The sequence below is a fragment of the Ambystoma mexicanum genome, chromosome 1p (genome assembly GCF_040938575.1).
Source record: "Ambystoma mexicanum isolate Mex_15411 chromosome 1p, UKY_AmexF1_1, whole genome shotgun sequence".
In the NCBI taxonomy this organism is placed as follows: Eukaryota; Metazoa; Chordata; class Amphibia; order Caudata; family Ambystomatidae; genus Ambystoma; species Ambystoma mexicanum.
This window is the reverse complement of record NC_090921.1, coordinates 462,573,373-462,600,913: the sequence shown is the minus strand read 5'-3', so window position 1 is coordinate 462,600,913 and position 27,541 is coordinate 462,573,373. Positions and strand designations below refer to the sequence as shown.

At 43.9% G+C, this 27,541-nt stretch overlaps 1 protein-coding gene across 7 annotated transcripts in view; it reads right to left on the bottom strand.

The window, feature by feature from the left end:
* Positions 1-27,185, bottom strand: part of TMEM59L (transmembrane protein 59 like) — a 690,169-nt gene extending 662,984 nt beyond the window's left edge. For 5 of the 7 annotated variants that reach the window (XM_069649302.1, XM_069649301.1, XM_069649305.1 and 2 more), the window contains exon 1: positions 26,916-27,185. In XM_069649302.1, the coding sequence (XP_069505403.1) occupies positions 26,916-27,080 (165 nt within the window). In that variant the 5' untranslated portion in view covers positions 27,081-27,185. The remainder of the gene's footprint in view (positions 1-26,915) is intronic. The other 2 variants (XM_069649300.1, XM_069649303.1) reach the window with 2 other exon arrangements.
* Between the last annotated feature and the right edge of the window lie 356 nt (positions 27,186-27,541).

Below are 27,541 nucleotides of genomic sequence, written 5' to 3'. Positions count from 1 at the left end.
TAAATCAAGGGAGCCGCCCCCGCGGGCAACGAAGAGGCATCCGGGCGTTCCACTCATAAACCGGCCGGTAAGGATGTGCACAAGGGACCTTCGGTTCACCCAAAGGACCGAACCCTACACCAGGGGCCGATGGCGTAGTTGTAGGGGTAGTACCTAAAATGGCTGCCGTGGTCGTGGCGGGAACGGCTGCCATTTTGTCCTCATCTGAGGGGAACTGCGGCACGTGAGGAAGTGAGGCAGGGGTCCCCGTCGATGGGTCAGGGGTCTTAATTTTAGCCTTAACGTAAGGAACCTCGGCAGAGCCGGTACTATGAGGCCTGGAATGTTTCTGCGACATATCAACCACCAACTGAGCCTTCGAAGGAAGGGCCTCGGCACTGCCGGTAAAAGAAGAAACTTTCTTCTTTTCCCCCTCAACAGATCTGGTGTCACCACAAGAGCGGGAACGGTGAGCAACCGCTTTCACCGACAGGGCGTTGCCCGGCCCCTCAGAACTGTTGGTAGCCTTAGCCTCTGTATGAGGGACCTCGGACTAGGCCCGGTAGAAGCCTTATCGGCACGGGCCTCGAACATCCGTTCGGTAACCTCAAGCTCAGCCAAGACCTCGGGGCGCACCCCGGTTTTGTTTTTGAGGGAAGCTGAAAGAGCGGCCTCAGAACAAGCTCCGGTACCCCACGACTCAGTAGAACTGGGTCTACAAACAGCCCCCACAGGAGGGGCCTCGGAGGGTACTCCGGTGAACACACGCCCCTTACAGAGACCCTCAGAGAAAACTCTGGTAGAATTATTAGGCCCGACAGTCACCTCAGGGAGAACCCCGGTAACAGAGCGATCAACGCCCCTGCCAGCCCGAGAGGAACCCGGAAAGGTATCCCCCGGCCAGGGTGTTCTGAAAAGTAAAGAATTTACCAGGCGTTTTTAATTCTCGTCGATGAACGCCTGAAATGAGAAGAAGGAGTTTGTCCAAACACCTCCTCCCACCGATATTGAAGTGCCCGGACCTAAAGGGAGTCACAGTAAAAACAGGAGTCCCAGACCCAAACACTCTAAACAAAGAGGATGGGGATCCGCCCTCGCAAAGCGACGGTGACACGATGAACAGTCTGGAAAATCTAGTTTAAAAGACAGACAGACTAGTAAACGAACGCTAGCGAGAGCCAGAGAGGAAAACAGGGAACAAAGTCTTCCGAGGATGCAGGTTCGTCCGGCCCCGATCGTGTGGAGAAAAGGACTGATGGGAAATGTGCAGGGCGGAGCCAAGGTGGGCGGGGTTACGGTCGCGTGCCAGGCCCCGTGCAGGAAAGAGGGACAAATATTTGAAAAAAATGTGGATGCTTTTTACAAAGTGCTCCGGTCCCGTCCCACAGGACGGAGAGATGTCCCATAAGTATGGAGGAAAGGGGACGGGACGTAGGAGTAACTTCTTTTTACCAATCCAATTAGATATTTAGCCCAATAATTTAGGTCCAATAGTTTAACAATAAGGATTCCAACCCGCTATGCGTTCCATTATGTCTGTGCATCTCTGAACCAAATGCAGATTGGATCTCTGCTACTAATACCACAGGCAGAGGGGCAGTCCAACAGTAAGCCGGCAGGGCGCACAATGACCAAGAGCATACTTCATATGGTTCTTTTGGCTTGTGCCTATATTGCCTATCAATTTTCACCATAACGGGCAAATTCCAATGCTTTTACTAGCTTGATCTCTTTGCTGTGAGAAAAAATAAATAGGACAGTAGATCTAAACAGGGTCCTTTTGTTTATGGCCACCTCTTGTACCGCAGTTAAATGCCCTTGTCATAAATAATGTCCATGCTTGATCCCACATTTGCCAAAACACCTCTCAGGTAATGACTGCTCATAATCTAAGCATTTCTGCTGTAGGCGAACATTTCCATATGATTTACCCCATGAATACTCGCACCATAGTACTAATACAATACCGTAAATGTACATAAGCAATAACTCAAACCAGGCTCTCAGGCAAGTCCTTCTCACATTCTGACTCAGTACCATTGTACCCCTACTAGATGTAATATCTCAGGTCCCAATCGCTATTCATTCCTACAGGTATTAAGGAGTCCAAACGATCAATCCAATCAACCTACTTCTGCATTCATCGCCTCTTTATGTCTCCCCCACTTTTGGGCATAGTTATTTGTTCCAGTATAGCACATTTCAATTATGCCTGGCTTACAAAAAGTGTACAGCCACCAGGGATTTGAGATTCCTAGTCCGGATGTTGGACTTGCGTTCTGTCCAACAGACCTTAGCCTTCCCAGTCAGCCCTACGTAGAAAGTCCTGCAGGAAATTTCAATGCACAGGCCACACAGGCCACATTAGCTGAATCACATGTGCATGTGCGTTTAAGCTTAATCTGCTTCCCTGTACGTGGAGGAGTAATTGTATTGCCTTTGATGATGTTGCCACAGTGTTGGCAGTTCTAGCAAGGCTGTGTGCCAGTGAATGGATTGCTCTGTGTTTTGGGGGACTCCATTCTCACAAGATTGTTCTTGAGAGCCTGGCTATTTTTGTATGCGAATGTGGGTAGTTCAGGGAATAAGCTCTCTAATGTGGGGTCCATTTGCATCATGGCCAGTTCTTGATGACATTTTTGATTTTTGCGCTTTACGGAATAGGGCGTCACATATACCAGTGATGGACTGGTTCTCGTGACAATAGCGCCTCCGTTGGGATATGTCCTTCTCTTTCCGCTATCCATTTGATTAAATGCTGGTCATGTGTTGCTTGTATTCCTCAGGATTCAAGATGTTGCATCAATACTGTAAGAATTGGATTAACGGTACACTGTCAAGTGTGCATTCAGGATGGAAGCTTGTGGCCAACAGCAGACTATTACTCAACGCTAGAGTTTTTACAAAATGTACATTGACATATCTCCACATGAACAAATGGATGCTGGTTTCAATATGTGATGTGGTGACTATGTTGGGGTGCATTTGATTCATAATTTCGAAAAGGTTATGGAGCTCAATGGTTGAATACATTCATATGCCAAACACATCATCAATGTATCTGACATGCATGGTTAGGTTTTGCATCCATCTCACTGAATTTAAGACATGCTCAGTCTCAAGGTACAGCATAAACTTGTTGGCATTGGCGAGAGCCATCGCTACTCCCATGCTAGTACCCGAGACCTGCAAGTAAAATCTGTCGTTGAATCTGAAGAAGTTATTCACAAGTACTAGCTTCAAGATAGTTAAGAGAAAGGTCCTGTCTGCCACACGTTTCATGTGTCAAAAGCCATTCCATGGCATCTAGTCCTATTTCGTGGGTGATGTTGGTATACAGTTACGTTACATTCATTGTGAAGAGGATGTCACGGCCATGGACACATTCTATGTCATTTAATTTTGTTCAAAAGTGAGTGGTGTACTTGGTAGAGGTCTATGGGTGAAGTTACCAGGTTTCTTCCGTCGAAACTGCAACTTTGTAAATCCCTCTAATGCATGTTTTCCGAACGATGTTAAGATGGGATTCTGGATCGATCGATAAAGGTACTCTTAAGAGACATTTAATTTACAAGTATTATGGCTCTTCTTCACTTCCACTATGTTATTACAGTTAATCATAAAAACACGTTGAATTAATGAAAAAAGATAAAAAAGGCCATGCAGGACTGAATTCCTTGTTTGCTTCTTCCAGCAGCAAATAAAAGTGGGAGAACCCTTTGACTTTTCCCTTTTCTTAGGTCCAGCTGTGTGTGTAGTTTCCTTTTTTGCTCATTTATCGTGTGACCACCACCTGATGAAGTCTCTGGGACCTTGAAAGCTATTGAAACTACCATATCAGCATAATATTTTCAGTCAGTCCAATGGTATACAAACGTTTACTTGGTTTGATTTTAAAACAGTAAAACAGTTAATGTTCGATATTGTACTTTTTATACTGCTTAATACAAGTTTAACATGCAAGAGGGTGGATAAGTAAAAAATACAAAACAAAGTGGAGTAATGCTATCTTAAATCAAGCAACACCCCAAAATACAAACACTAACTTTCATAGTTGAACTAGGAGGTAGTACAATACCATTCGGGCCAGTGGTGTAGTGGAAGCCCCCGAGTTACATAGGATCCCAGGACAAAGAGAGCCCCGGTGCAGCAGTCACCCAAATTAATTTCAGGGTGATGGCTGGGCCCGGGACAGACTGCGACTGGCTGACTGTGCAGGATGGGGATCGCTCAGCCTCCCCTACACCATGACATACACGAACCAGGAAGCTTTCCTAGCTTCCTGGCACAAGTCTATGTGCAGCACGGGAGCCGGAAGCATGGAGTGATGGAGCAGACTGGCAGTCCGAATCTGCCATGGAAATTAGGTTAGAAAGCATTTTTTTCTTCGTGTAGTGTCTGCATTATGTGTGCGTGCAGTGCAATTCGGATGTTTATGTATGAATATATACACATGCGTGCATATGAATGGTGTATATGTATGTATCTATGGGCCTGAGTGTGCGAATCGTCTTGTGAATAAGAATGCAGCGTGTAAATGTGAGATAAGGTGTATGGGTGGGTGAATGGGTATGAATGAGATTATGTGTGTGTGAGACGCTGAGGGCCCAGCAGCCCCCAGATAAGGTGCGCATCAGGCCTTTTTACGCACAGAAATCTTGTCAATATGGCCCTTTTAATCATTCCTTGCGTACCACTTACACGGGCCAATTATGGCAGTACCGCCATAAATCATGGAGCTAACTGGTGACAGCATGGCTAGCAGCAGTTTGCAAATCCACTCTTTAATTTAGCAAACCAAAAAACACTCCTCTGTTTAGGATTCTATCAAGATAATACTTTCTGATTAATGTAAAAAGGAAATTAGTGTTTTGTTCACTTTGTTCAACTGCTTGCATTTTGTAGGTTATAGTGTCATTAAAGCATCTAAATCATGAACATGCGTTTCACTTTGCTTTAGGACACATGCAGTATTATGTAAAATGAAAATTGTCTTAAACAAGGGCTGCATTTCTGTTTCATTTTCCTCAGTCTTAATCCACTTTAATAGAGGCAGCGCATGTTGCAGCAGCATGGGCATTTCATGCTTTGCTTTCTTTTCATCACAGAAGCACATCAATTGCATTTAATGGCTTGGGCTTTTTGAGCCCTTGAAGTTTTAAAAGAGCCTCCCAGCAGCTGTGAGAAGGAAATTAATTTTTGGGGTGTTCTATATGAAGATGTGTTTTTTTGGCTTAAGATTACAAGTGTTTGCATGCATGAAAGGGCACTAGACATAGTTTGTTTTCTTAGAGAGCAAGAAATAGCTAGACATGTGATCTGAACTTTAACTCCATTTCTGATCACCCACCACAAGCAGGTATAATGGATACAGATAGAAGCAGTGCTGTCTATATTTTCAGTAGCACAGATTGTACCGGTACCTCTCAATAGGACTGCTATAAATTCAGGCTATACGCATGTCATGACACAATGCCAAATATTCGCAGCATGGCTGGTTGCATCATACCCACATTTCTTAGCAGGACTGCTATGTTTTGGGACAGTACCTGCATTTCTTAACAGAGCTGCTGTAATGACAAAGCACGAACATGTGTTGGCATTTTCTGCATCAAGCTAAAGTACTGAGCAAGAACAGTGTGAGCTTTTTCCACCAACCTCCTGAGCTGACGGTGCGAGAAGATGGCATTGCTGTCATATACTTCAATCCCTTCTGTTCAGTCTTGCACTTTTGAAAACCTCTGCTTCTCCTATGTCCGATTACTGAGGCCCACTGCCAAAAATCTAGCACATTTCAAAGCCTCATTATGAATCTCCTGACTCATGTAGGGTAGTTCAAACAGGCTTAGAGCTTTTGACAAGTCATTTATGCCACACAAGCCTCACATGGAACTGCCAGTGCCCTAACCCTATGTGCCTTTGTGTGAACAGCCTGCTGGGAAGACAGCTCAGTGGGTCAATAACCCTGCTGCAGAGATTGTGTAACCTGTTAGTTCAAATCCTGTTGATAGGCGAGGTAATGTGTCTGCATCAGAGGTGTGCGTTTAAGATGCAGGTAACATTCAATTGTAACAGAGTTGACTTAACTTGACTACCAAATGTTGTGATTCAGAAAACACAAATGTCATCGGGATGTTCTAGGTGTAATGGCTCAAAACAGACAAATCATCAATGCTGCTATACCTGTGATTGCTCAGAACACAACTCGTTAGGGCTGCTATGCTTGTAATGGCTCAGAACAGACAACTCAGTTGGGCTCAGAACACAGCTCATATGGGCTTGTATACTTGTAATGGCATACAGTGTTGGTAAAGCATCTGCATTCAAGCAAGTGCTGCATCTGGTCAGACAAACCTAACTCTATAATTCCCAGCTTAAAAGCCAAAAGAATGGTTGTACACATCCACAAAGGAGCGCCCAATGGTAAAGCTGCACTAATTTTCCAATCGAAAAGGCATTTTCAGCTTTTTGGATATTTATTGGTGCTATCTTTATAGACAAACAGAAAAACATGAGAGGATGTGCAACTCTGAACCTAAGCAATACAGGAGAACAAAGATATGGGGGGGGGGCAAAGAGACAAAGAACAGACAAGTAATGACGGTTCAAGGGGGTTTATTGAACAACGAATGCAGGGTGGAAAAACGCCTAAGCTAAACCTAAATCTAAGATGAGGCTGTCCTAGTGGCGGTGTTTCCAAATAAAAGGGCTTATACTAAGAAAAAAGCCTATTGCCAAATCCTTACAACTAATCATAGAAAAAAGTGAGGGATAGGGTATCAAAATGAAGGAAACAGTGTTCAAATAATAAGTCAATATGTGATTGCCTTGAGGTCTCCCTTCCCCACGTTTTTAGCACGGGACAGGTGGGACTTGGAGCACAGCACACACAGTCGAGCCTTCCCAGCCCGAGCTGACAGTTCCGTTCCAGCTGGCACAGCACACGCTCAAACCTTCTCAGCACGAGCTGACAGTTCCGTTCCAGCTGGCACAGCACACGCTCAAACCTTCTCAGCACGAGCTGACAGTTCCGTTCAAGCTATCAGTTGATGGTAAAGCCTCTTTCAAATAAAAGTCTTTCCTTCGAGGACTGATGTATTCAACAAAAACACACAAAGTTCTGCTTCACGTGCGGTCTGCCCTGATCACCATGTGCTCTTGTGCTCCACCTTTTCTCCCTGTGGGGAAGGAAAAGGGCAGTCAGGTGTGAGTGAGTTAGGTCAATTGCCTGACTTTGCCTGACCCTTGTATTGGGACATGTCGGTTAACACGTCCTCCGTGTTGTGCGAAAGTGTTTGTATCGGAAAAGGGGGATGAGGGCAGTGCCTTGGAATATCCTACGTGGTGGGATGGGGGAAAAGGCTTTGAAAGAAGGGGGATACCGCGTCTCACCCATCAGTGTCCCATTCCTACTTCCCAAGGACCCCTCATCCAGGTGATCCTCCCTCACTAGTCCACCCCTAGGAACTGGATCCAATTGCGATGGCCGCGTCCTGGCCACATGGATGACAGATCCCCGGGGACTAGCCAGGGAGACACATTCAGGTTTCTCACAGAAGGGAAACAGTTAATAAAAGAACAGACACACAAAAGGAGTGAGGGATAGAAGCCGAGCTAAAGAGACATTTAGAGACAGTAAAATAAAACAGATCAACAGCAGGTGGGGAGAGATGGAAATAGAAAAATAAGACTAGAGAAGGGCAGGCCAATAACATAAGAGACCGTGTAAGAAAGATAATCAAAAGGAGTGGCAACCACGAGTATATGAAAAAACAGATATAGCCACAGTAATGACAGGAGGGAGGAAAAGGAGTTATATCAACCGATACAGCGAGATATAGGAGGGAAACAGCACCAAAACAATGATAAGATGGGAGAGGAAGAGTGACAGAAACAGACTGCAAAACGTGGCATTGCAACACTTAAGGGTGAGAGGCAGAGCGTCACAAAATGAGAGACAGGAGAAACAGAGTAGCAAAGAGAAGGAGAGTAGGACCAAAAACATGGAGTGGCTGTCAAGCAGGTAGTGCCTGGCAGCAACGCTATGCCCGAGAGGCAGAGAAGTGATGCTGGTAGAGTGAGGGGCTTGATTTATGAATCACCCGATGTAACTAGCTGGCATCTGTAGTAGCTCTTAACAGAGTTTGTGCCCAAGTATCATGAAGATGAAGCGGGGTAGTATGCATCTACAAGGTTCTTGTGTGGGGAACATGTTTTCTGCAGGTGCAATACATTATTTAGAACCACTTTGAAATACAGCTGTTTTGTCACTAATGTTTAACATAGTTTTGGATAGTGGTCAGGCACTTTTTACGCTCTTGTGAAGGAGGAAACTCATTTTTACTCTCCAATTCTAAAAATTGGGAGTAAAATACCCTCACTCCAAAATCCTATCTGGAGCACTGGTCCAGCATTGTTGAAATGTCCTTGCGACGTTGATCTTCTACTGGCACTGACAAGTTTGTGCAAAGCCAACTTGAAGAGTGCAATTACATGGCTAGCCTGGCATTTTGGTGCAGCTAGTTTGGCCATTGCTTACTTTCGCATTACATTTACTGGGCATCTAGGATAGAACTAGCATGGCAAGTGTTCTTATATATCTAGACTGGCCTACATCGTAGCCGTTTTTGTGGCTTGGCATTTTTAATGGCAAAGCTAACAATAGTATTTTCTTACATGGGGGGGGTACTGGCATATATTGTCAGAGCCATCTTAGGTTTTTTTTACAGTATTATTTACTGGAAATATGCACAAAGCAAATATATTGTATGGGCGCAGCCAGCGCGGAAATTATTTTGTATACTGCATGTATGGTGGGCATAGACATGAACATGCATTGGGAAATTCTCCTGTGCAGTGTTGGGGGCTTGCATCCATTGGCATTTTTCATGAGTTACCCTACAAAACCAATTGCAAACTGTCTTTTTACCCAATTTTTCACCGAAAGTGTGCTATATAACGTACCATTTCATCACCATGGTCAAAACATTTTCTTGTGGGGGGGGGAGAGCACCCCCAAATTCCCTTTCATTGATCCAGTCTCCCTCGCTAGGCTCAGTTCTTCCCACATACTTGCAACAAATATTTATGCCCCTCCAATTGAAAAAAGAAATCACCAGGCGCCACTAGTGCCTGGTACATTTAGGAGCTAGGGGCCAGGCACTGCACCCTTTCTTTCACGCTACGTTAAAGATTTAAGCTTAGAGAGATACTATTCAACATGTGGAGGAGAGTTGCCCGGTCCCAGTTAAATGGGAAGGTACAGGAGAGGCGATAATCAATGATGAGGTAATGGGGACTACGGGCCTCACTCCAGTGGGAGGGGATTCTAGGGTAAAACCTCTGGGGGCCGAATGCACAGGGTCTTCAAGGTCCATCCAACCAGAATCTCTACAGGATTAGGTTGAGGCGGGTTATTGACCGACCAGCAACAAAACAAACAAAAATTACAGATTCTAGAAATATCTCCAACAGGAAGGGGGCTAATGTTGGCACTGCTCAGACAGACCCTCATAGGAGTTTGGCTGAGGCAGCTGCAGGAGTTTCAACAAGTGAACACATAGACTTCAGAGGCTGGAGTTAGAGTGGGCAATGTTGGGATTGAAGAGGGAGGAAAAAAAGAGGGATAAAACCTGTGGTATACTGGTGAGAAGTCAATTGATGGAATAACGTCCTTGAATAGATCACATTTCTTGGATGTTTTTAGGAAGATCCCCCAGCTAGATGTTTCATTACAGAAGATATTGACTGGATCACCCTGCCCTTTGTCAACAATCTATGTACGGCGAGTTGTTTTCACTCACCTACTGTGTCTAATATGGTATGGGAACAGAGGGCCAACCTATTGTCTCTAGGCTATGATTTATATCCTCTAACAGCTGGTGACGAGGTTAAGACCTTTTGGAGTATATCCCACCAGCGGCAGATGCTGGACATCTGTCTGGGTCCCGGGTTACCTCAGGATCCAATGGGGGTGTGGAACAAGAAGCTATTCTTTCAAAGTTCTTACAGAGAGCCAACAATTGGTCTTGGATGGGGCCGGCCCTTAAAACCTCTGATCTATTTCGACAAGTCTTGTGCGATCCGTAGCAACATTCAAGTCCATATGATATTGTGGAATGTCTGTGGCTTGATCGAACATTTTGGCTGAACATTCGGCCACTTGAAGCGCCTAAAATTGTATTGCTGCAGGAAACTATCTGTATTGCACACTTTGATTTGGATGGTTACCAGACCTTTAGTAGACCTGCCGTTTGCTCCGGTTTTGGGACGTCTAAAGGGAGGGCTTGCATTGTGGCCGTTGACCTCAACCTTCTGTTGTCTGATTAAAAAAAAAGGTTTTTAAAAAACTCAGAGTGGCTGCTTGCTGTTAAATTGACCAACACTGAATGCGGGGGGAGAGGGGTGTACCTTGTGGTGAATATCCACTGGAATCCTGCCAGGGTGTCTCTTGGAGGATATAATCAAATGCCTAAAGCAATTACTCGAAGATTGGTATGCCAAGGAGAACAGGGCCTATATTATTCTAGCTGGGGATTTTAATTCCCGCTGTGCCAAGGGTGCATTGCAGAACTACTGTAATATCGGTGTGCACCTTCAGGACTTGAATGTGAAGAGTGGTTTTGAATGTGATTAATTCTTGAGCGAATGGGGTATGTTTCAAATGGAGGATTTGTCCACTAGAGAACTAGCATACACACGGCATAGGAGGAATTCTCGATAGAGGATAGATTATGTCTATGTTGAAACCAATCTGGGAGCTAGATGTGGTTATTCTTCCTGCGTCGATCCCGGGGTGGGTGATCGTTTATTGTTGACATTTCTGTTTTAAAGTCCTTTCTCTCTATATGGATGTTAGAGCAGATCTGGCCCTTCTTCAGGCAGCTACTGGTAGATGAACAGTTATATGGAACTACAAGGCAGTATCCAAGTTTACCCAATTTATTGCCAAGAGGCTTGCTAAAATGAGTAGTGGGGTGCTGTCATTGGGGTCTCCAGATGAGTGGGTTAAATTTCTCCACCATATTGATAGTGAATGTCTTGACGATCAGGGGCACAAGAGGATTTTGACTGGGGAGAAAGCGCCACACCTTTAGTCATGGGATTCAGGCTTCTAATTAGCCAGAAAGAAAGTTGTGCAGATCCATACAAATCTGGTCAAATCCCTGTCTATCGAGTCTTACGAACGCGATAACCTGTGTACGCTGGATAGATTATGTGTGGACAAGGAGGCAAGCCTGTGGGCTAACCTCAACTCTGCTTGTGGGGAGCGAAAACCGGCTATGGTTCTGTAACTTCCGAAGCCACCCGGGTAGCATTCTTTGACGCTAAAAATTCACTTTCGAAAAAAATTCACTTTCGAAGACATGGTTTACTGTGAAGATCCTGCCAATTATAGCCAAATTGCCCTCATTGATGCCACCTGCAAGGACTTTTCTATTCTACTCCTTAGGGACCTCGACTACCACATTAGGCAACAGTTTTTTCTTTCTCAAAATTCCAGGTTGGGTTTAGGAAAAACATGGGCACACCACTCAATGCTACTATTCTTGCACATCTTCTATCAAATATACACACCAAAGATGGGTTTCAGGTGTTAAAAATCACAGCAGAAATGGCCGTGGACGAAAAATATTGCGGCAAAAAGGCTGTGGTTTTGCTGCCGCAATCCCTGTAAAGGATGCGGGGGACACCCTCGCAACCCCATACCTATTATACCATTTAAGTGGAGCGGGGGCTACCCCCGCAACTCTTGCTCCCCTATGGTGTAATGGGGTACACCTTGAACGGGTGCTCCCCTATGGTGTAATTGGGTACACCTTGAACGGGTGAAACCACAGCATTTTTGCTGCGATTTATTGTACATGCGACAATTTTGCCATGATATGATCACTTCATACCTAGAGATGTGGGGGAGGTCTATATGGTCTCCCTTAACTTATCTAGCACCTTTGTGTGGTAAGATCCCAATTGTGGAACTAACTCCTAAACTGGGATATACCCAAAAGGTTGGTTCAGCTCTTTGCACTGCTCCACTCTGGCACTCCTCTGAGGTTGCGCCTTAAGCGCGAGGGTTCTTTGCCTTCCTACATCTGGACTTGGGTGGGTTTGAAGCAGGGCTGTACTGTTGCCCCCATCCTCTTCAATCTATATGTCCGGGGTGTGGAATATTTGTGGAAGGGTAAGATAATCACATCGGCTAGATTAGGTAGTTTCAGACTTGATTGATTAGCCTTTGCTGATGATTTTATCCTCTTCAATCGAACACCTAAGAGCCTTCAACACAAATTAAACATATTTGCTCAGTACTGTACCTCCAACAATGTAACCCCTAATGTGGGTAAATCTAAAATGGTCATCTTCTCCAAGGGACGGAAGATAATCAAACACTGTTCTTGGAATCTAGGCAGGCAGGGAGAGACTGGAACATGTGGCATCCCAGGTATTTGGGTTGCAATCTGAGCAATCGGACCCTGGTGTTATCTGAAGAATGCCTACAGAGTAAGCTCACCCTCCTGACCTTATCTCTCAGAAAGGTGTGCACATTTTCCGTTTTGCCAATTGGGTGTTTTTATCTGGCTAAAGTTGAACCTGTGTTACTCTATGGATTAGACTTCCACCTACTAGACATGGGTGATTACCTCTTTCTACTGCTATTCCTAATTGCATTGTTAGTCATAACCTTTGCCTTACCTTGCTTAAGGCCCGCTATACTTAGCGTATGCTGGTTACCTATGCCAAGATCCTTTGTCCTTCCGCCTAATAGCCTCTACATGGATCTGTCCAGCATCACTAAAGAAGCCACAAACCCCTCCGTTAATTCCTTTATTAAAAGAATGCAGGATACTCCGATTCATATTGGTGTAACGGAAGAGGAATTAATCGACCTGGTTATGTAAAGGCCAAATTGTACAAATTAGACTGGGTGGAAAGAGTTAATGTAATCTATCTGTATACTACATATACCGAATATGCCAAATTTATACACAAAATTGAATGTATTCCCCCAGTACCTGCAGAGGTTGCCCTGTAACAGAGTTTGTGATGTCTATCTACGTTTTCGCGTCACCCAGTTTCACTCTAAAGAACGTATCTTCCATTGGAAAAGGTCAGTCTATTTGAGATCATCCACTGTAGGTTTTGTGATAGTAGGAATGATCAGGAAACCCTTAAACATTGGGTCACTGCTGGTCCCTTACTTTTGGAAAAATATAGAGAAAGGTTTTTAAAAAAAATGCTCTAAGGGAATACGATTTCGCCATTGACCTTTTTGGGTCTCGGCTAATGTGGGGCCATAATGTATGGCTCATTTTATCTTTATCAATTTTTACTAGGAGTTTCTTTTGTGTAAGGTTCCTTTGGCATCCAATATCAAAATTAAAAAAAGATTTAAGCTTTGATTAAAAACACTCTTACATCCTTCACCTATCCCAGTGTGTGAGCACCCCTGCAGTGGCATGGTCCTCACGGGCATTGGACAAGTGTGGCGGTCCAGGCCGCCCCAGAAAGTGCCACGTCCTAGGATGATTTGTTGAGGAGCTGGTGGGGTAAGGGGCCGGGGCGGGGGCAATGACATGCCTCAACATGACTGGCAGGGGGCCCCAGATTTTATGTTACACCACTGCTTCTGGCCTAAACTTTATTTTTACAACTCAATTACTACTGAACATTGTTTGGCATTGCATTTTAAATACAACACAGTGTGATGGTTCTGGAATGGATTAGGTTGGTGCATTTTAATTTACTGCAGCAAATAGCGCTTTCTGGACATGGGCTAGCAATGTATTCTGTATTGCAGCGTTGTGACCCGTTCCGATGTCCCCTAAATGTTCAGACAGCTATCTTTTTTTTTCATTAATATATTTTATTGGTTTTATACAACAACAAATCGTGTCAAATCGGAGTACATGTGTAGGTACGATTCAGAGATGTGAGACAACAACAACAGCATAGGCAATGCATTTACTGACTTTTGAATGTTGGGAGGTTCCATTGTCATGGGTCGGATGATGTGGAAGCAATTAAGGGTTCAATGTTCCGTGGACCATCGAGAAGCTGGTGGTTGTGGCACTATCCCTGGAATTGTTCTGCACAGTCCAGGTAGGGGGCCCAGATATTGAAAAATGTCCCCACGATTCCCAGTCGATCAGCCGTTATTTTCTCTGCCATCGCTGTGTCCCAGCATTTTGCGCACCACATGGCGATTGCCAGACCTTCAGGATGCTTCCATACCCAGACCTTCAGGATGCTTCCATACCCGGGCAATGGTGATTGTGACTGCGGTAAGGAGGTGGGTAAACAAGTCTGCCAGGGGACCCTTGAGTGGGAAAATCCCCCCGCCCATGTTGCCCAATAACACAATCCACAGATCCCATGCTATTGTCAGTCCCGCTATTAATCTAGTCTGGTTCAGGACCGCTTTGCAAAATGACATTGACTTTGGGCTGGTCCTTAACGGGTGGAATAGTGAACCCGTTTCAGCGCATCCTATCCAACAAAGCAGGGAATACTCCGGATTGCATTTGTTCAGGATTTCTGGGGCGACATACCACCTGTCTCATACTTTCACTGCCCCCTCCTAATTTGTGATGTATTTTGAGTTTTTGTGCATGCAGGTCCAGATACGTCGCTATTCTTCCATTTCTAATTCCCTTCCTAGGTCCCTCTCCCATCTGAGCATATAGTTCTTATTGGGGTAGCCCTTCCCTGGGAGCTTCTAAAGGATTGATATTTTCCCCCTCGGGGGCATTGATGTTAATCTGGGTTCCAGTGGCTTACCCGTCTAGCATACCCTCACATAAAGTTAGTATTCTACTATTGTGGTTTAATACACAGACACAAAAATCTAAGTATAACCAGACATAACTGGTTTGCGGCTCTAGGGGCTTTCTCCATCTTTGATCCAGTTGAAGTTCCTAAAACATATTAGAACTGAGTTGGTTAAAAAGACCAAATATTTCTGGTGCTACAAATCAGCCGCACAATTTAAGCGCTGTGAAAAGAATTACCCTGACAATGTTTTGTTGGCAGTGACCAATAATTGCAGGTAACAAGGCATCCCAATTAACAGATGTTACTATTTTACATTGATTAAGCGTTTGGTATTCAGAACATGTCAAATGTGTAGCTACAAAAAAGGGGTGTTTCCTAAGTAAGAATACAGTGCAATGTAATAGCACTCACTATCCTGGAATTAAATTACATTCTTGTTTGCCAGGCTTTATCCAATATACTTAAAGCAAAATCAACAAATTAGAATTAATAAAAAAAGCGTACATTACAGTGGTTGACTGTTTCTTACAGAATTCGACATTGCAGAACTATTTTCACAGAAATGTTGCTCCATTAATAGTAAGCTTAAATACTTAAGACTGTGATAAACAATGTTTACTGTCACTTTGTCAGCAGGTTGTGATGCCACTGACAAATCAATACTGCGACATCCCCATCTACCCGCATGAAAGTGAGTCACCGCCTGGTAAGAATAAAAGGGATGATGTAGACATGGTAAATGTCCTCAGAAAAGCAAAGATCAGGGAACACCATACCAAACATTGGCTGTCGCAGTAGGGAAAGCAGTTCCTACGTGGCGACTAAAATAAAAAACATTTAAAAAAGGGGTCAGCAACGGAATGGGAAAACACAGGAGGTGCAACCGATTGTGCCTCCAATCAATATTACCATGCTCAAGATGGCGCGCTCACTGGGGACAGATCTTGCAGAGGTCGGGTATGCATAACGACTGTAGGCTGGTGAGCAGTAAATGCGGGCATCTCCCTGAATTCCAAGCAGGTTCCCAACCAGAAACAGAGAAAAAAGGCTTAGAGCAGATTACAAGAAGCTGGCGGTGTGTAGGGTGGATGGAGAGTGCTAAATGGAAGCTCCCACAAGACAGACGGCAAGAAGACCGCTAAATGAAAGTGAGCACTGCTGGGCTGTATCAGCAATTATCCCAAATCGAATGTCTTACAGCAAGTGATGACCCCTGCAACGTTAACCATTGGGAAGGTGTGCAAAATAAGCCCTTACCAAGGAACCAAATTCATAGGAAAGTTCACACAACATGGGAATTATTTCAGGCATTGTTGGGAATATTTTATGATTGTCAAATGTAAAAACTAAAAGCATTTGGAATGCAAGTGAACTTTAGCACTTGAGACTGATTTTCCCAGGATCTAACCACTTAGGTTAGAAAGGCCAGATTGGAACCTGAAGATTTTGTACCCAATGTCAGCATCTTGCCACTTCACTGCATCTCCACTATTTCCCTTCTGCCTTTCTTTTTTTGATATAGCACTTTATACAAGTGTCAAATTTGTTTCATTCCTTACAATTCCTGCTTTCATCAGATAAGAAAGTTAGGGGGGAATGGGTGAAATAAATATTTTGGTGACCACCACATAAAAGGTGACTTGCATCTGCCATCTCCATGTGACCGATCTTAAGCTGACTAGGTATCCATGGACCTGACGGAGCCAATACAGTGCGTCTCTCTCTTTGTGATAGCTACACTTTACTCTAGAGTACCAGTGCATCTCTCTTTGTATATTCTTGTCAGATGGAATAGCTTAGGGGATGGGCACCATGGCAGGGGTACCCAACTGACCCCAATGGCACTCCTGGCCAAAACTATTTGCCACAAACCATGGATCAATGTGAAATATTTCCCACTTCGAAGCAAAGTATAGGGTCCCTGAGCAAGCACGCATAACGATTTGTACAGCAGTTCAAGTGGGTTACTCAACAAGATTATTTTTAATTGGGACCCAAATCCTGCATTTCAAGCCCATTTATCTCAAGCGCATTGAAGACCGGCATTGTTACTGCTTAAACAGCAAAAATCACATTAGACAGAATTAGCAAGAACGGCCATTTGAAAGAATAGGGAATAAAGGTCATCAAGCAGAATTAGCATTTCCGACCAGCAGAAAAGAGATCAGCACCATTGACTCAGAGGTATCATCATGTGGGATACATTTTGCCCAAGAAGAAGGAAACTGCATTGAGCCACGTTGGGCCTAAACATTGCAGGGCATTGAAAACATGCTGAGATGAACGCCAAACTGAAAAGGAAGTATTTCATTTGCATCTGCCACATATCGTAAGGCTGTTTCAAATAAAGAGAAATCCACTTACTGATTGGGTCTTGCATGCGATTGATAAAGCAAAGAAAAATTAAAGGCTTATTCGACAAGAAACGCATGGCATTTGCAAACACAGAAACTGTGATCATGCAAGTGGGTGCATTTTGCAGCTGAAATAATAAACACATGGAAGTTAAAATTTCCTTTGCCAAAATGAACATATCACAATGAGAAAATGAACAAATGGTGGCAAGATGCAATTATATTAACAAACAGACGGCCTCATGTTCCCAAGGAAACGTAACCTTCACAAACTTAGGTGTCCGTTTCTAGAGGTATGACCAAGTTTCCATTTCCTGAGAAGGGATCAGTTTCTATTCAGAACACTCAAGCAGTGACCATGAAGGAATGTTATTGGGGCTGGTCCTGTGAGATAAGCAACAAGTTAACAATGGCCTAGGTAGAAGAAAGGCTGTAGACTTTACACCAGGTAAAGGTCAATGGAGTAGATGCCCTGTCCAGAGGAGAAACGAAACTTAGGATCTGCACGTATGTTTGAAGATTCCTCTTAGTTTAAATGGATGATCATAGTTTGTTCATTTACTCAAGAGTCATAAGTAAGTCTCACTGTAATGAGTCAAGTATCACTAAAAAGCTGCCGAACAGGCCCATTCATTGAGAGTTACAACCTAAAATGTGTTTTTCACTCCCCAGAAAATGTGACAAGAAAAAGATTCAGGGATGTGATAACTTCATAAATTAGATATCTGGGGAGCAATTTTCACATTCATAACAAATATAATTTTTGTAGGAACTGTGAAAAATTGCTGTTTGCACCTGCAACCTCTGACTCGTTTAATCGAGTGTGGCATGATTAGGGGAATCCAAATATGTAAATATTGTTTTGTTTATTCATAAGATACAGACTTTTGCCATGTACTGACTTGCCATGGACTGACTTTTTAGGCTTACAATTGAAAAGTTTAAAACGAAAACTCCAGTAGGTGGATTCATACTTCCCAACATTCCAACTGCACAACTGCCAGAGCCTTTCCACAGAGAGGGACACACAGGGGAGGGATCTGCGTGGCTCTATATGACTCAGACAGGGCGAGACTGAAGCAGACAAATAATGTATTGTGTGGTACTTAATTGTGTGGGAATGACTCCCCATAGTCTCTAAATATATCGTTAAAATAAATAATGATCTTCAGGCAGGGTTACAAATACTGATTAGTAAGTATGGAGTGACTCCCCATAGTCTCTAAATATATCGTTAAAATCAATAATGATCTTCAGGCAGGGTTACAAATACTGATAAGTATGGAGTTTGATATAATGATCAATGGTAGAGGGCTTGAAATATTAGGCATAATCATCTCGTCCAATTTGAGCAAAAATACTATTTAATACAGTCCATGTATTGTGTTACTCATGTGGGCTACCCATTCCCAGCTTCTCACCCCCCAAATATATAGTCAAACCCTCCACAGTACAGCCTCAACATCCATCATGGCCACACATGCACATCAACATTGCGCCCACCCAAGCCTCCCCACGTACACACATTCATTACCGTGCCCACATAGTTCCACTACCTTTAGTCCTCATCTCCACAGACATCAGCACCCTCGAACAGCAGCCCAACATGCACATTCCCTCACTGTACCAAACATCTACAGAAACATTTTACAAACCACCCACATCTGCACAGACAAAGCGCTACCTTCCATCCATTCTCCCACATTCACATATGCACTGTCCTGCTTCAACGCTGCACCATCCAACGACACAGGATGAAAAGAGGAGGAAAATAGGGAGTGAGTGAATAGGATGGAGAAGGAAAGAAAAAAGTGTTCTAGTGAACACTGCCAGTTTTGGGACCGACTGATTGGAGTGCTAATCCCAGATTCACCACTTGACCAAACAATGGGTGATCTTGGGAAAAATCACTGACATTTAGCAAACGAAATTATGGGTATACAGAATACTCAGAAGGAAGACTAACATCAGTAAAATACAATTTATTAAAGCATAATGACTGGGCAAGAAAGGAGGGATGTGGACTAGCCTGCAGACTATTGAACCAGAAGATATGGAATCATTGCCCAACTTCCCACTTGACCAAATTTGTGTGACTTTGGGAACATCGCTTTAGACTCATGTACATCTTTTTCTTAATCTGCTAGACGTGGGAGTGCTTACAAATTAACTGATCATCAAGATAATGTGCTACTTTTAATAATAATATAAGCAAAGAGAGGACCATTGCAGGTGCAGCTTAGCAGCGAGGTTGACCACTTAGAAACAGACGATCCAGGTTCTAACCCAGGCTTCTCCATGTTACCAAACAGTTTGACCAGGGACAAACTACTGGGCACCAGTGAAAAGCACAGTATTACAAGAAAAAGACATGGTCCAGTGGCTAAATCATACCAGCTCTGAAACCAAAAATCGGGACTGTGATTAGGAAGATCATGTAGGTATAATAGTTGTTCCCCTTATGTTGATGCTCCCAAACAAACATTGTGAACTGTTATAATCACCCCCTTATTTACCAATAAAATTATTTACCTGTTGAAAATCAGTATTCCTGCATAGGTTGGCTGTAGGATCCCACTATCACTTTTGATTGACCTAATGTAGTCTCAGAGGTTGAATTAATGTTTTTCAACCGCTTGTTGATCGTATCATATCCCAACGTGAAGATCTGCTTTCCAACCTTCACTCCAGCTCTCCTTCTGTCCTCATTCTCTGGACCTCTCTTCTGCTTTCAACATTGTCAATCATGCCATCCTGATTAATCGACTCTGCGAGAACCTGGGCATAATGGATCAGGCCCTGGCATGGCTGACCTCCTTCCTCTTGGATGGACCTTCCCAGATCCAGCTTGGGTCCTTTCTCTCTACCACCTCTTTCTCTCCACGGGTGGTTTCTCCCAGGGCTCCATTCTCTCACCCTGGCTCTTTAATGTCTATTTGGTCTCTGTAAGTGGTTTCAACCCAGCACTCCACCTAAGTCAATGCCTAGCGTGAGATGCCCAGCTGGAACCCTTAATTATATATGTTCATGTCCAAAGTTCTTTTATTTCTGAATTATGTACCCTTATATCACACACCTCTCTTTGAATCCCCTCCCCACAGTCTCACTGAACCAAGAAGTAGGTTGTTTTGCAAAGTTAAGATTTATTTGAATAATAAATATATATCACACTTATGAATTTGAACAGTATCTAGATATCACACTATTAATATTTATACAATGATCAGCGTTGGGTGATATTACAATCAACAATCTCTTTAATCAGTAGGAGTATGGATGAGAAGAATAATGTAGCACAGAATAACTGTGTGGGTTCAATGAAATGCAATGATAGGAAATTAATGCAGCACAGAAATAATACTTTTTATGAATTCAATCAAATGCAATGTAATCAATCTTCCCCCCCCCCCCGATACTACTCAATCCCCCCTAATATGCAATAGAGAGATGTAAGGAGAGACGACAGGTTTCAGGAATAAACACTCTACAAATGCAGTTTCAATCCCAGTTCCCCCCAGCAAGCTAAGAGAAAAACAGGAATGATTGTAAAACAGGTCGAATGCTTTTGAATGCGATTTTAAATGAATAGGGAAAACACTGAAAAATGACTTTAAATCACTAAATGGGATTCAAAACTAGTGGGAGCCACTTTGGATAGCTTCAGGTAAACACTAGCAATGATGGTTGGATAACTAGCAGATTGGAAACTGAATTCAGAGTTTGAATGCAAGAAATAGCTAGTTTACATGTGATGAAATTGACCCAAATGCAGATTCGCTGCAAACTTTTCAGCGCGCGAGAAATGCGATTACAGAAAAACTACAAGGCGTTGGAATGCAGTTCTTGGTTCGTTTGAAAGCCGGGGATGTTACCTTCAATCTGACATTTAAATTTCTAGCATGTACGGTTCAGAAGTTATGAAGGTTTTAGTAGGGGTTGATTTTTCTCAAAAGAGTCGATTTTCAAATGAAAGATGCGCTTTTGAATATTACAAAGAAAGATTTTTTACACTAGGGAGTCTATGAAGCCACAAGCTACACGACAGCACAGCCACCAATCCAGGACGTCCCCAGATGGTTTCTATCTGCCGAGACGCTTGCCTTTCTTCAGAAAATATATCAGCGCAAAGATGATTTTATCACTACAATTAACAAAAGGACTATATGGATGAGGGAAAGATTCAGAACAGAAAAGAGATTCTACAATGCAGTTATGGATATGCTAGGATGGTTTGGGATTGGATTACTTAAAGCTAAGAAATTGGCTATGGACAATTCTATGCTAGATACTCACAACTATGGTTTTGGAATAGGCCCGTCAGGATCTGGTCAAAGGTTTTGGACTGGAATTCTGCTAGCCCACCAGACAGGATTCAGACACCCGGGTCTGCACTCAACACGGCACTCTGGACTGCACGGCTCTCTGGACTGGATCTGACGGGTTGGTTCTGGAGTTTACAGCTATCTGGTTTCAGCTCTGCTCTACTGGTTGGGATCTCTGGGTTCTGGCAAGTGTTCTTGGCAAGAAGCAGAAAACAGCACAGCCAGGCAATTTTGGTGAGCCCCTTGGAAGTCTGGGGGTAAAATCAGGTTGCAAGATTTTAAAGGTAAGCTTAGATGGGTTCAGCTTAGAATTAGGCCTTCCGCTTTCAGAGTTCTGGAGTCTGGATCTGGATTCTCCTGCAGAGCGCTTCGCCAGTAAATCAGTAGATGGGTGAATGTGTGTGTCTCTAGGTCCTAAACAGTCCCTATTTATCCATTTCCCAAAGGGGTGGATAGGCTGATTATACTAAGCCCAACATCTAGGAATCCGATTGGTCAGAGAATTTCCTCTCCCCTGATTTGAGAAGCAACCAGAGTGTCATGATGTGTCATGATGACGCTGTGTTTATGGTCCAGGGAAAACCCTCCCCTTTGTTCCTACACAGAAAATCTATTTTTCATAGAAAGCATATCTACAATATCACCAACTTGCTAATACTACATATTCAAATCACATATTTAATAAAGCAAGTATCCGTCCGAGTCCCATCTTCTTGAGAGTTTCGATTCAAAACTGACAGTTTCACGCTTTTGGTTGGTTACCCAGTGTAAGATCTTTACACATTTTTCCACATATATGCGCATGACATCTGGGCATACTCCTGTAAACTTTCATATTCCTAGCATGATCACAATTGCTGCAATATCTACATTTTTGTAGTCCGGTCTCGGAATATCGCACAGATTCCAGAGTAGTTTCAAACTGAGCAGAAATTTCATTTTAACAATACTGTAATTTTACAATTTCGCACAGTTCTGTGTTAGTCTTTTTCAAAATATACTTTTCTGTGCTTTCAGAATAAAAAAAAACGTCTGTCCCCTCCCCCAAGGTTTGGCTGGGCCAGAGCAACCTGAGCCTCTTCCTGCCAGCAGTTGTTTTCTGTTGACACCCAAATTTGCATTTCCTTTCAGTTCAAGAAGCCTATTGTCACTTTCCCAGAGCAGCAGAGCAAATCCCCGCCCACCTCCATTAACAATCCCAGGCCAGTTCATGAGCTGAGAGCAGGGGGAGGGGGGGGGGGAGATGCTTTTGTTTAGGAGAAACTGTGGAATGTCCTTGAAGTCCAGTGTGGCTGCATTAGTTCACCTTTAAAACACTGCTTGAAATTGTCTTTTCTACAATAAAGTTACATTTTCAACAAATATACCCAAAGATCTCTTCATTTCAGTCTTTTTCAAACAGAGATTGAATTGCAACAACCCATATTGCTTTTGGTGGCAAGTCTCTTCTTTTCAATAATTTGATTTTAAGACAAGTTTCAAACTAACACTATAAATAAATGACAGCTTTGACACAGGCGAGCAGCAGTACTGTGCCCATATTCTGACATATTTTCCCAAGCAAGCACCCTTTTGAATGGGGATATTTTTGTGATGAAAGGTACTTCTCCTGACATTGTGCTTGTGGGGATTCTTTAAATAAAGTGATGTTTAACACCCAACAAGGATGTTGGATCTTTTCTAATGTTTGGGCATCATTATTTTGCAAATTTAACAGCCAAGGAAAAACAGATTTTAGGCACTTCTGGGTATTCCTGGCAATGCAGGACTGCTTTTTCAAGTAGTTTCATTTCACTCTGCAGGCAGCCCAATGATAGGTTTTAGCAGTGTGGTCTCCTGTTTTACCACCGACATAGGCAAAATGGATTGGCGGCCTATTTTTCAGATTTCCCTGCGCACTTCTCAGCGGTTTTTAGAGCGCATAAGGCTTTCCAGCTGACATTCTGTTGTTTTTGATGAAAGCAGCGGACAGTGATGTTGCAGGGCGTAGACTAGTGGGTCAGAACATCCCACATCCCTCTATCTCCACCTTTTCCTCTAACTTTCAGTGATATGCGGATGACAAAGCTCGCTTTCAGTTACCTCCGGCCTCCTCTCCTTCCTCGCTCATTTCCGACTGTCTATCTGCTATTCAGGCATGGTGCACCTCCAACAATCTCTGCCTTAATGCCAGTAAGGATGAGATTCTTCTCATTGGGACCCCGGCACCAGCTTTCACCATGCATCTCGCTCTGGCTGCCCTCCTTGGGCCCTCTCCACTCACCCTCCTTTGAGGCAAAAAATCTTGGGGTCATCTTCACCTCTACTCTCTTTCTCCCCTCACATTAGAGACCTTGCCAAGAAGGCCCACTTCCATCTGCACCTCAGAAGTATTCTCCCTTTTCTCACCTTATCGCAGCTCAGTCTCCAGACCGCTGGTTCTCTCCAGGCTGGACTACTGCAACAGTCTCTTTCTCAATCTTCCCAACTCTACTCTCCGCCCCCTTCAGCTAATCCAGAACAGGACCGCAAGACTTGTCCTTGGCCTCAAGCACGGGGACAAGATCTCTCCAGCCCTGAAATCCCTCCACTGGCTCCTGGTGGGTGCAAGGATCAAATTGAAGACCCCCTGCATCATCTACAAGGCTTTCTGGGGCCAAGGCGCACAATGTATTCAACTCTCTTCGTAATACCTTCCTTCTAGAGCCTTCTGCTCGGCTTCCTTTAACTCTCTGCTGGTCAGATGCTTCGCCAAGCGGAGAGTTGAGGGGGGAGGGAGATCTCTTTTCTCTGCAGGTGCCTCCCTTTGGAATTGCCTCCATGACCCTCTCAGACTTGAGCAGGAACTCCTTAAATTACAGAAGCTTTTCAAGACCTTCTTTTTCTCCTCTGCCGTCTCTCTCACTCTCCCCAGCTAATCTATCTTCCTGCTCTGCCTACTCCACCCGACAGGCTGCTCAGTGCCCTCCAAGTCATACAGGGCACCAGGCACCCCCTCCCATCCCCTGTCCAGTCCATCCTAGCTCTGCCGCCTGGCTCCCCTGCACGGCTGTGTGGCCTACCTGCACTGCATGGTTTTCTTTCCTTCCTTGCACTTAACTCAGAGCCTTGCTGCCCTGTTGCATCCCCCCCCCCCCCCCCCCCCACACCCCCCCCCACACCCCTCACCGTCTCCCTGCACTTCTCGCTGCGCACTTCCACGATCCGACAAGGCATAGTAGGATTGTTTGTCTTGTCCTCCCATTGTGCCCCCTCCCTTGTCGTGTTGCACCTTGAAACACTTGTGTATAGGCGGATAATCAATGTGTGATAACATTTTTGGGATCAAGAGTTGTAGGATGTCCTTTCTGCAATGCTTTTGATTTTTGCGAAATTATGCCACAGATTCTAACCTCAAATCCCCAATTAACCACACGTTTGATATCATGGGAATATATGTCCCCCTCCACCCATTTGCTTCAGCTTTCTCAGCTGAAGAATAACAAACTCTGAGAAATAAAGTTGACACTCATATGAAGAGCTATATCATTTAGAGAACAATGGCAAGAATGAAACTAGGAAAAGTGCCAAGGTGCTGACACTGGACCCAGAAGATCTTGATCCCAGTAAGTGCTTCCCTACTTGGCCAAGTGGTTGGATCCAGGAAAAATCATAGCCTCCCAGCGCTTCTATTCACTTATCTGCAAAATGCTTTTGATTTTCACAGTTGGCAATCATGACATTTCACAAAATGCGAAAAATATTTCCCATAACGTGAGAAATGTGCCCATGAACACGGCTGGAGAATATTTTACACATCTGGTGAGCGCTCAACAAGACACGATAAGGGTTTACACAGATTATTAAATGGAACCATATTTGCCCTCTGTATAAAACTGTAATCCTATTAAATTAGAGATTATCATGTGTGAACCCATTGAGGAGTACTGGTTAGTTACAAAAGGTAGCCAAGTAATTAGGAAGTTAATACGAATAGATAAAAAGGTCTTTTGTAAGTGGGGGACAAGGGTCTTTTTTACTATGTTCAATAGCTTCTACATTAGGTGAAATAATGATTGTGTTTTGAGTCTTTTCGAGAACTCAAAAACTTAAGGGATCTGCAGTCTAAGAACAGAAAAAAGGTCCTAAAGACGGCACGGTAAGTGGTAATGCACATTTTGGGAACGGTGAAATAAGTGTTGACTGTATTGGGTAAAAAAAAAAAAGTCCTATTCGAAATTATTAGAGTACAAAACTATAAACCCAACAATTATTATAACAACAATGATTATTACACACGTTGGTTTCTTGAATCCATCTATCATATTTCCCTAATAATCACTAAAATATGTATTTAAATGGTGGCATAGCCAAGCCTATAAAACACATTCCAAGAAAAACGATCCGGTCCAGTGCACTGAAATAAAGTGACTGAAACAACACGAATGTGAGGAAATGAAGAAACTTGTCAATCATTGTCTTGCCATCATTGGCATCACACAGTTGAAATACATATCTTGGTAATCGTTTTTAGCGAAATATACTTGGGCAATATAGTGAATAAAATTAGGATGGGTGTGCCTTTATTGTATATAACTTTAATATTTTTGTCAGGCGATTGGTTCACGAAAAACACTCTAAATGGAGCCAGGCCTTTCCTTCCTTCATGACAGGGGTTCCCCATCTGAATCTAGGTTAAGCGGATAGCCAATATACTAGGAAGCGCAAAGTTATTCCTTTTAATATATGAAAATTAATGTTTACATTACCTCTTTAACTTGGTGTTAAAAAAAACACTTCGTTCCAAGGTAAAGAGGTACTTATTCATGGATAGGTTGTCCTTCATGTATTGTCAGGGTGAAATTGCTGCAGCATTATTTGTGGCAAATTGGAATAAAACACTGTAATGTACACGCTTGGAACACGAACCTTTGTCTTACAGTGCAAACATTACACAGAAACATGTACTTTAAAAAAAAACGTTTAAACATACCAGTAGTGCGAAGTTAGTTATGTTTTAATTGAGTGGTGCATTTGGTGGGATCTAGCACGTGGAATATTCCCAATATTCGAGCAAAATAGAGAAAAGCGGCAAGATTGTTTTTTGACTAAGCGTTTCGGGTAGCACTGTACGGTAACTAAGGAGCCTAGCACAGAATTAGCAGGTGGGGGTTAGCACATGTAGGAAAAACGTGCACATCCGACCCACACCAAAGCAGAACTAATGCATAGGACTGTGGCTAGACGAGGGGGCGGTGGCGGCTCCTAGCACCACAGTGGGGGGGAAGTGCAGGCATCAATGGGCAGATGTGATCGCAGTGCAGGGACCTGCAGCGACATACGGGAAATGGAACAAGCGCCAATGCAACATGCAACACACGGCGGTCGGCAGTCGTCAGGAATATACAGGTGCACTGCTCTCCTCGTGTCAAAATGCGCGGGGCGGGGACATTGATACACTTTTCACTTTTACTCCGGTCCCAAGCCCCATCTCCCATCTGAAAGCGACGGTGGCGGTGGGGACACTCACCTCCTTGGGGCCACCTTGCCCGTAGCGGATGCGACACTCACTCTTACAAGGAGCCGTGTCCCCGAACTGCGCATCCATGGGGTCGGCGGGAAACGCCAGTGCCATGAACGCTACGCAAAAGACATGGACGCACAGCAGTTCGAGACGGTGCGCGGCTCCTGCCATCACAGCTGAGACGCCAGACAGCTTTTTTTTCTCTCCACAGATAACAGAATTGACAGAAAAAGCCGCGCAGAGCGTCACTCTGCCCAGTGACGTCGCTTTTAGGTTTTGCCGCGCAGGACTCTGGGAGAAAGGAAGGCGGGATATAAAAAGGGCTCACACATCTTTGCGCGTTGTTTTTCGTCGCTCTTCGTCGCAGTGTTGGCATGTCGTTTATTGTGGTTTTTATTTGGGATTTATTCGGGAAAACGCGGTTACTTTGCTCTTCGTACAGTCAAATATTGGCCACATTAACAGATTGTGACACTGTGGTATCTTGGTGCTGACTGCTGCTCTTAGAATACCCAATGGAAGGTGTAATGCAAGGGCATGGCTCTCAACCTTTTCTGACACCAAGGCGAGTGAAAACACCCATTTTTTGGGGGGGTGGGTTGAGAGCCCATTGAAGTGAATGGGCGTATAGG